This window comes from Ornithorhynchus anatinus, chromosome X1 (genome assembly GCF_004115215.2).
Source record: "Ornithorhynchus anatinus isolate Pmale09 chromosome X1, mOrnAna1.pri.v4, whole genome shotgun sequence".
NCBI lineage: Eukaryota > Metazoa > Chordata > Mammalia > Monotremata > Ornithorhynchidae > Ornithorhynchus > Ornithorhynchus anatinus.
In genome coordinates this window covers 107,574,746-107,583,637 of record NC_041749.1, presented here as the reverse complement: position 1 = coordinate 107,583,637, position 8,892 = coordinate 107,574,746, and the positions used below count along the sequence as shown (strand labels likewise).

Sequence of the window (8,892 nt, the reverse complement as noted above, 5' to 3'; positions counted from 1 at the left end):
GATCCTGGATCCCTAGGCCCAGGCTTGGGGGTTGGGGAGGGGGGAACAGCTGGGCTATAGGACCGTCACCTTCTCTTCCCCTCGAAGCCCCCGCTTCTGGCCGGTCCCCACGGGAGCCGGCCCTCGCCCCCGGCCCTGCCCTGAGTCTACTTATTGAGTTGCCCTTCGGTCTGAAGACGACGCTGCTGATGGTGAGATTCGGGCCTGCAGACAGCGGAGAGAGCGGTCCAGCCAACCTCTCCTGGTCTGCTTCGGTCTGCTGCTTCAGTCTGCTTCGGCCCCCTTCTCCACCCTTCTCCCTGCTCTGATCTGAGACCGTCCCCCTCCCCGGCCCCGCGAACCTGCGCCCAACCAGAGCCTCCCTCCCCACCCACCGGCCCCAGACCGCTCCTCCGGCTGTAGGCCGAGGGTTCCTGGAGAGCTGGGGGGGTCGGCAGAGGCCCTGAGGGGTTCAAACCCAGCTTCCCAGGCCCGTGGCCCCCCTCATCCCTGCCAAGGATTCCTACTGAACTGCCCGTTGCTCTCTGGGAAATCCCAGCCACCCAATCACGCCGGAGAAGTCCTTCAGAGCTGGTACCCCGGCCATCCTTCTGGGCTCTCTCTGTCCCAGGCCCTCCGGCTGGGCCGCGGAGGTAGGGGATGGGGCAGGGAAGGGGAAGCGCAAGACCGTCTGTGTGCTGTTGGGGGTCTGAGTGGGACCGGTCCCCCTGAGCGAGGGCGGGTCCCAGCAGAGTGGGGGCATCCTGGAGTTGGGCTGCAGTTAGTGCTGGTCCAGGGGCTGGGCTGCCTCCCTCCCCTGGGGTTCCCCCAGCAGGCCGGGAGGGGGTGTCTCCTGGGGGGGCTTGAGCGGAGAGAGGAAGGGAGAGAGCGAGTGTCTTCCAGATCAGTCCTCGTGGGTGAAGCTCACGGACCCCCAGCAAAGCTTCCGTGGCTTCAGCCGCCGCCGTCCTCCGCCGCCGCCGTCCTCCGCCGCCCTCCATCGGGGCGGAGGGAGGGCACGAGAAGGTGCGGGTGTGTCGGCCGGAGGATGAGGTTCTCCAGTTTTATTGCCTATCTTCCCGGGGGGGTCCCGCGACCCCTCCGTATTGCATGCCCCCGGCGGCCGGGGAGAGGGGAAGCTGGTCCTCGGCGGGGCGGAGAGCACAGGAGCGATGGTGGATGGATGGAAAATTGAAGAGAGAGAAAAGTGCTGGGTCAGAGTGGAGTTCAGCGTCCCCAGTGCAGTCACAGTGATCCAATGCACAGGAGGGACGACTGGGCCGGGCGGGGGGCCGGGCGGGGGGCCAGGCGGGGGCCGATGGGCCAAGATGAGGCCACAAGGCAAGGGGGAGAGGGGAGGGAGTTGGAGGAGGGAGGGAGAGAGAGAGAGAGAGAGAGAGAGAGGGAAGGAAAGAAACAGTGACAGGGACAAGGAGAGAAACAGAGACTGGAAGAGAAAGAGAGAGCAACAAGGAGAGATAGGGATAGACGGAGCAGGAAGGGGACACAAGGATCGAGAAGGTGAGATTCGGAGAGAAACGAGAGTCAAAGAGGCAAGGAGACAGAGAGGCGAAGGCGAGAAGGCAGGGAGACGAAGAGACAGAGAAAACGTAGCAGAGGCAGAGGAAGGCCAGGAGGGGCGGCAAAGGGAAAGAGAAAAAGAGGAAGAGGAGAAGGAGGGGGAGGAGGAGGCGGGGAAGGAGGAGAAAGGGGAGGAGAAGAAAGAAGAGGAAGAGGAGGAGGAGGAGGAGGAAGAGAAGAAAGAGGAAGAGGAGGAGGAGGAAGAGAAGGAAGAGGAGAAAGAGGAAGAGGAGGAGAAAGAGGAGGAAGAGAAGAAGGAGGAGGAGTAGAAGGAAGTAGAGGAGGAGAAAGAGGAAGAGGAGGAGAAGGAGGAAGTGGGCTGGGGCCAGATGGGGGGGGTGGGACAGGCTCCAGTGGGAGCCGGTGGGGGCGAGAGGGTAGGGCCAGGACTTCACATGAGACTGCACTTGCCCTTGATTTTATCTGTCCTCTTCTGCTTGCTGGAGCGCTTGCCGTCGATGTTGAGGCTCATGCTGCGGTGCTTCTCCAGGTTCAGCAGCTCCTGGAACAGCTCCTTGACGTTGTAGTTCATCTTGGCCGAGGTCTCCATGAAGGCGCACTGCCACTCCCGGGCCACGGCCTCGCCCTCCCGCGTGTCCACCTCCCGCTGCGTCTCATCGCACTTGTTCCCCACCAGCATGACGGGGATGGTGTCCACGCTGCCCTTGATCTGCAGGATCTGCTGGTAGATGGGCCGCAGCTCCTCCAGGGACTGCTTGCTGGTGACCGAGAAGACCAGGATGAAGGCGTGGCCCTTGGAGATGGACAGGCGCTGCATGGCCGGGAACTGGTGGCTGCCCGTCGTGTCGGTGATCTGCAGGGTGCACACGCTCTTGTCGCAGCTGATCACCTGCCGGTAGGTGTCCTCGATCGTCGGGATGTACGTGTCGCGGAACGTCCCCTTGACGAAGCGCAGGACCAGCGAGCTCTTGCCCACGCCTCCCGCGCCGAACACCACCACCCGGTAGTCGTTGCTCTGCTCCGGCATCTTCGGTGCCAGCTGTGGCGGGGACACCTGCGGGGACAGGGGAGGGAAGCACACACAAAAAACACAAACACACACACACACGCACAACGGAGCGTCAGGCCCAAGGAGCCGCTGGGCGTAGTAGATGCCAGCTCCGTGGGGGCGACGAGGACAGGTGCCTCCCCGGTTTTAAGTACAGGCTTTAAAGAGCCCGTCACCGAAGCTCCGGCTCCGCCACTTATCTGCTTCGTGACCTTGGGCAAGTCACTTCACTTCTCTGGGCCTCAGTTACCTCATCTGGAAAAGGGGGAGTGAGACTGTGAGCCCCATGTGGGACAGGGACTGTGTCCAGCCCAATTTTCTTATATCCACCCCAGCGCAGTAAGTGCTTAACAAATGCCATCATTATTATTATTATTATTATTATGTACATAGCCCCCTTTTTCATCTTCTTCCCTGCTGTGTCTGTCTCCCCCTCTAGACTGGAGGCTCCTTGAGGGCAGGGATCGTGTCTATCCACTCTATCCTATTGTCCTCTCCCAACCGCTTAGTACAGTACAATAAGTGCCATCGATCGATTCCAACCGGGGGTGAAGCCGCCGTTCCCGCCCCCACAGCCTTTTGGGCCGGACTCCCAGCTTTTCTACCCCCAGAATTTTGGAGCGGGGCTGAAGAAACCCCCAATTGGAGCTTTCTGACCCATTAGCTCTGCGCAGCCTGCCACCCCACCCCAGCCCTGTTCCACTCACTCCGCTGCCAAAGCCCCACCCCATTCTCGTCCCTCAGAATAAAAAGTTGGCCTCTATGCCAGTAGGGGAAGTGACGGTTAAGCCGTCCGGTGGTGGCACCTTGGTGGCAATATTAATTATCATCAGCATTCCAGGGGGAGGGAGAAAGGAAGGCCCTATCTCCTCCCTAGATCCTGGGCGCATCTCTGTCTAGGGAAAGCCTCCCTGTCCTGGGGAGTTTCTCCTTCGGTTGGAAGGAGAGCTAGAACATGGCCTCGCCCCAACCCCTCTCCCGCCCTGCTTCACCCCAAGGGAGGTCACGGCCAGGATCCAAAGGGGCCCTGTGCCCTGGGAAGGAAGGGACCGGGCCCATGGACTACCCTGGACTAGCTCTCGGTTTTCCCGCCGGATGTGGGCAAGGGCACGGCGACCTCTACGCCCACCGTGGTTCCTGGACTCCCAGACCTGCGGCCTCCCTGCAGGGAACCTCTGGGCTCGGAGCAGCGTGGCCTAGTGGAAAGAGCTCGGGCTCGGGAGTCAGAGGACCTGGGTCCTAATCCCGGTTCCGCCACTTGTCTGCTGTGTGACCTTGAGCAACTCATTTAGCTTCTCTGGGCCTCAGTTCCCTCATCTGCAAAATAGGGATGCAATACCTGTTTGCCCTCCTGCTTAGACTGGGAGCTCCTTGGGGGACCTGATTATCTTGTATCTACCCCAGCGCCGAGTACAGTGCTTGGCACCTAGTAAGCACTTAACGAATACCACAGTTATGTGAGAACACGAGCCTCAGATCCTGAGCACTGACCTCTTGGCTCAACCCCATGGTCTGCCCAGCCTAAGACCCCTTCTCTGACAGCGGCACCTGGACACTGGGAGAAACAGGATGACGGCGACCCTCCTGGACCCCCATCCTCCTGGTTAGCGACGGACCATCCGACTCTCCTGACTTTCTCCTCTCCACCCCTGACTTTCCTTCTAAGTGACTCACTCTGGATCGCTGGTCCACGGATTTTCCAAAACCCTGTTGGGCTGCCTAATTTCCTAAGGGAACGAATTCCATCTGCTCACCTCCTACGGGGTGAAGACGCGCTTTCTTTGGTTTGTTCTGAACTTACCTACCACCCTCGGATTTGAATGGGTGTCCCCTCATCCTGGTCCTGGGGGATTTGGGGAACGGACAAGATTGCCAAGAGAAGCCACCCTGTTGTCCGTTCCTGGGGGTCCTGGCAGATGCCAGAATGGCTGGGATTCACCATGTTAGGATCACTCCCCAGGAGGAGAGGGAGGTGAGGTAGAGGGGGGCTGATTGAATGTCCCACTCTGGGGCCCCCCCAGGTGGGGAATCTGCAGGGATTTGGCCTGGGAAATGGAAATTTCCATGCTCCCTCCTTGGCCAGCTCTGGGGATTTTCCCTTCCCCCTCCCATTCTATGTCCAGGGCTCTCCAGTCCCCTATCCATTCCCCCAGTTTGAAATCCCCTCCCCCTTCCCCTTTCCAAGATGCCACCCCTCCCCTTCCTCCAATCTCTGTTGAAGATCTCTCCTCCTGGACCCCCTGTCATTCCTGCCCCTTCTGAGAAGCGGCTTGGCTCAGTGGAAAGAGCACGGGCCTGGGAGTCAGAGGACATGGGTTCTAATCCCGGCTCCGCCACTCGTCTGCTGTGTGACCTTGGGCAAGCCGTTTAACTTCTCTGTGCCGCAGTTACCTCATCTGTAAAATGGGAATTAAGACTGTGAGCCCCACGTGGGACAATCTGATTACCTAGTATCTACCCCAGCACTCCGAACAGTGCTTGGCACATAGTAAGCGCTTAACAAGTACCATTATTATTATTATTATTCTGAATGTTCGTTCTCTGATGGCCTCGGCTGTGTGGGCTTTGGGTCTATATGCTTCCTTGGATCTGCCCTATCTCCCTCTCCCTCCTCAACACCCCCCCCCCCACCACCGGTCCTTGTTTGAGCTAACGGAAAGCCCCCAAGACCTCAGGGTCAGGGAATGAACCCCACTGAGCAAGCCGCCTCTCCGAGAGGCTTCTCAGCTTTCTGAAGGGGTCGCCTGTGCTGCCTAGTCCGGTGCTAACTTCCCAGCACACCGAGGTGGGGGCTCACCTGCTACCGGCTTCTTTGGGAAAACCTCGCGGGAGGGGACGGGGGACGGGGTCTCAGGGAGGATACGAGAAATCAGATTGCTGGCCTGGTTTTCTTAAACTAAAGGGGATGGTCACCATCGCGGTTTGCTACGTCCATGTAAGTGCTGTTTTAGTTCCCTACTGGAGGGCAGGAAAGGGGCCAAGTAAAAGAAGGACCAGATTCTGAGCCATGATGCTCCCTCTCGTGGGGTAGAGGGGAGGGAAGCTGTAAGTGTGGTTTTATTTCCCTCCCCTACCGGAGGGCAGGAAAGGAGCCACAATAAAGAAAGAACCAGGTTCTGAGCCATGATGCTCCCTCACGTGGGGTGGCGGGGAGGGAAGCCATGAGAGGGAGGGGCCTTTAAATCCTCCTCACAATCCAACAAGCCTCAGGCCTAGGGAGGGGGGCTGGGGAAGGGGGGGGGGGGGGGGCGAGGGAATTTAACACTCGGGTTTGGGAGCGGAAACTCTCTTGCTGACAGCATTTCCTCCTTCCCCCGCGGGAGGGCCGACGGAACGGAGCCGACTGAAGTGAGAAGGCCCAAAAGGGTGTTGGAGACAGCGGTGGGTAGCCCATCCACCTGGGACTCCGCCGCTGCCCCTTCCACCCTGGGGATGGATCCAAGGGTGGGGGCAGATGGTCCACACAGAACTCGATCCTGTCCGTCGGCCCCTCTGGCACGGAATTCCCCTCACCTGCCCACCCTGCCGGGGCTTTGGAGCTCCAGAGGGGCGAGTGCCTGCGAGATGTTGGAGGAAGCGATTCAGATCCAAATCGTTGCCACTACCCCACCCCCAAAAGAGCAATTCCGGAGTGAGAAACTCGACCCAGGACCCCCTCCCCCGGCTCCACCTCCCCTTCTGCCTTGACACATTTCCTCCAGCTTCTCAAAGGGCTTCTACGATATCAGCGGGTTCGGGAGGGGTCTAGGGAGAGGCACAGGTGAGAGTGGTCCACTATGGGTCACTGGAGGGAAAGTCAGGGGTGGAGAGGGTTAAGTTGTAGGCGTCGGATGGTCCACCCCAGCTATGAAGACGGGGGTTATGTGGTTCCTCCCGGTGTTCTGTGTCAGACGAAGTCCGGAATTTTAAAGCTGCCCCCGGGGAGGCTCAGGAGCTCAAGACTTTGAGCACTAGGCTTAACGAGGGAAAGTCCGGCTCTAGTCATTCCCCTGGACCCATTTTTCTTGAGGCTGGAACGGGAATTCTGGGCCTGCCCGGGGCTTCGTGGCCTAGGAGGGGTTGGGCCTGGGGTCTGCGGAGGGGGAACTGAGGGGCTAACGAAGCCACAAGGAGATCCTGTTCCCCTGTCAGGCAGCTCATCGACCCCCCAACCGTCCTGTCCTGACCCAGGGCCCACCTGCCTGGTGGAGCCCTACCGATCAGGCACCTCTGTCTTCCTGAACCCGCCCCCTCCCCCTCCTCTCGCCCCACTCTCCATAAAGCCTAGATTCCCCGGAGAGACTTAGGGAGGTCGTCTTGTCCATGCCCCTGCCGCTACAGGGTCAAGGTCAGAAAGCAGAGAGGGGGGGAAAAGGGGAACAGCAGCCCCAGCTAGACGAGAGGTCCCTACCCTTCTCCCCTCTCCTCCCCCCGGCCACCAAAACTAGATCAGGGGAACAATTTGGCTCCACGCCAATTAGGTGGTGGGAGGATGGGGGTTCGCCCCTGCCGAGTTCCCCCCCCCAACTGCCGAGAAGCTCCCCCTCCTCCCACCTTGAGCGGGAACCCAGGCGACCCGGCCATCCGCGGCTGCTGCTGCAATGGGGGGGGGGGAGAGAACGAGGGGAGCTGCACCCCGGAACCGAACCCACCTCTGCCTACCCCTTCGGCATCCCTCCACCCCCCGACCCTGCAGCGCCCCGGGTCCTGTCCTCGCTAGCGCCGGCCCCCAGCCACCCAGGGCCTCACCCCCGCATCACCCCCGCTCCGACATCCCGGCCCCGCACCCCCTTCCCCACCATCTCATCCCGAGCTCCTCGGCCCCGCACCGCCCCCGCCCCCTCCTCCCGCAGCGCCCCCACCCCCGACCCCAGCCGGCCCCGCTGGGCAGCCCCCGCTGCGGAGAGGAGGGGAGCACCCCCAGCCCCTCACCTGGGCCCGGGCTCTGCTCCTTGCTCCTTCCCCGGGCGGCTCCGGCTCCTTCTCCGCTAGCGCATCGTCCGGGGCTCCCGCTGCTGCACGGGGTTCGGGTTCGGGTTGGGGCTCGGGTTGGGCTCCGGCTCAGCCGCAGTCTCTCCGCTCCCCCCCCCCCTCCCCCCGTGCGCGCTCTCCCTCCGTCTTGCTCGCTCGCTCGCTCCTCTCTTCTCTCTCTCTTTCTTCCTCTGGACTCTCCTCCCGCCTTCCCTCCCCTCTCTCTGTCTCCCTCTCTGGCTCTATCTCGCTGTCCCGACGTCTCTGTGTCGTTATCTCTGACCCCTGTGTGTGTGCGTCCCCATCTCTCCGGATCTCTCTGGCGCTCCGTGCTTCTTCAGGTCCCTATTTCTACGTGTGGCTCTGTTTCTAGGTTTCCCACTCCCCCCCTGCCCTGGGGATGGAGCAGGTGCCTAGATACCACACCGGTGATCTCTCCTACCTCCCCCACCCCACGGGAGGAAGAGATGCCTCCCTCACCCGTGGAGGTCTCTGACGCGTCCCTGCCCGGGTCCCAGGCCTGTGGGGATGATCGGAGACTCCGGGGCCCACAGTTCACCCTTCGAATTGGGGGTGGGAGTAGGGAGGGAGGTGGGAAGGAACCCTCTGCCCCCTAAGGGAGTTGGGAGGAGGGGCTTGCAGTGAAGAAATACTTGACCTTAGCTAGGTATGGAGGGGAGGGGTTGGGGATGGGGATTAGAGAGAGGTGACAACAGGAGGAAAACATCCCCTTCCCCCAACAACCCTGACAAGTCCAACTCCCCCAACCTACCCACCCTCTCCCCCCAACCCCGGTAGGTCCATAGACTGCTCGTTTCTTTCTTTCCCCCAACTACCCGGGGGTGGAGAGGAGGGGGGGGCGCAAGGGTGGGACCACTCTGGAAAGGCAGAGGTGTTGCTTAGAGGCCCGGGGGGCCCCGCACCTGAACTGGGCAGGTTGGAGCGACCGATCAATCGACGGCATTTATTGAGCATTTACTTTGTGCACTGTACTAGGCGCTTTGGGAGAGTACGGTACAGTGGGTAGACACGATCCCTGCTCTAAAGGATCTAACAGTCTGGGGTGGGTGGAGGGGAACGGACATTAAAATAAATTACAGTAAGGGAAGGACGTACTATGAGGATATGGACTGAAGTGCCGTGAGGGTGGGGATTGGTCGGAGGGGAGTACCTGAGCGCTTGGCGGTGGGGCGGATGGGGAAACTAAGGGCACGGGGAAGACTGTAGGAAGGGAAAATAGGGTGGGGAAGCATCATGGCCTAGTGAATAGAACGCGGGCCTGGGAGTCGGAAGGTCATGGGTTCTAATCCCAGCTCTGCCACCTGCCTGCTGTGTGACCCTGGGCGAGTCCCTTCACTTCTCTGGGCCTCAGT

The 8,892-nt window shown here is 60.8% G+C and overlaps 1 protein-coding gene across 1 annotated transcript; it reads right to left on the bottom strand.

Moving 5' to 3' along the window:
- Positions 1 to 1,825: 1,825 nt before the first annotated feature.
- On the bottom strand, positions 1,826 to 7,641 carry DIRAS1 (DIRAS family GTPase 1). The gene is made up of 2 exons (XM_001515226.5): positions 7,481 to 7,641; positions 1,826 to 2,575 (listed from the first exon to the last, which is right to left on the bottom strand). The coding sequence occupies exon 2, from the start codon at positions 2,546 to 2,548 to the stop codon at positions 1,952 to 1,954; it is 597 nt and encodes a 198-aa protein (XP_001515276.3). The 5' UTR covers positions 2,549 to 2,575; positions 7,481 to 7,641; the 3' UTR covers positions 1,826 to 1,951.
- Positions 7,642 to 8,892: the final 1,251 nt, after the last annotated feature.

What these genes read in the sequence shown, in the direction of transcription:
- DIRAS1 (XM_001515226.5), bottom strand. Translation starts at nt 2,548, where the DNA reads ATGCCGGAGCAGAGCAACGACTACCGGGTGGTGGTGTTCGGCGCGGGA.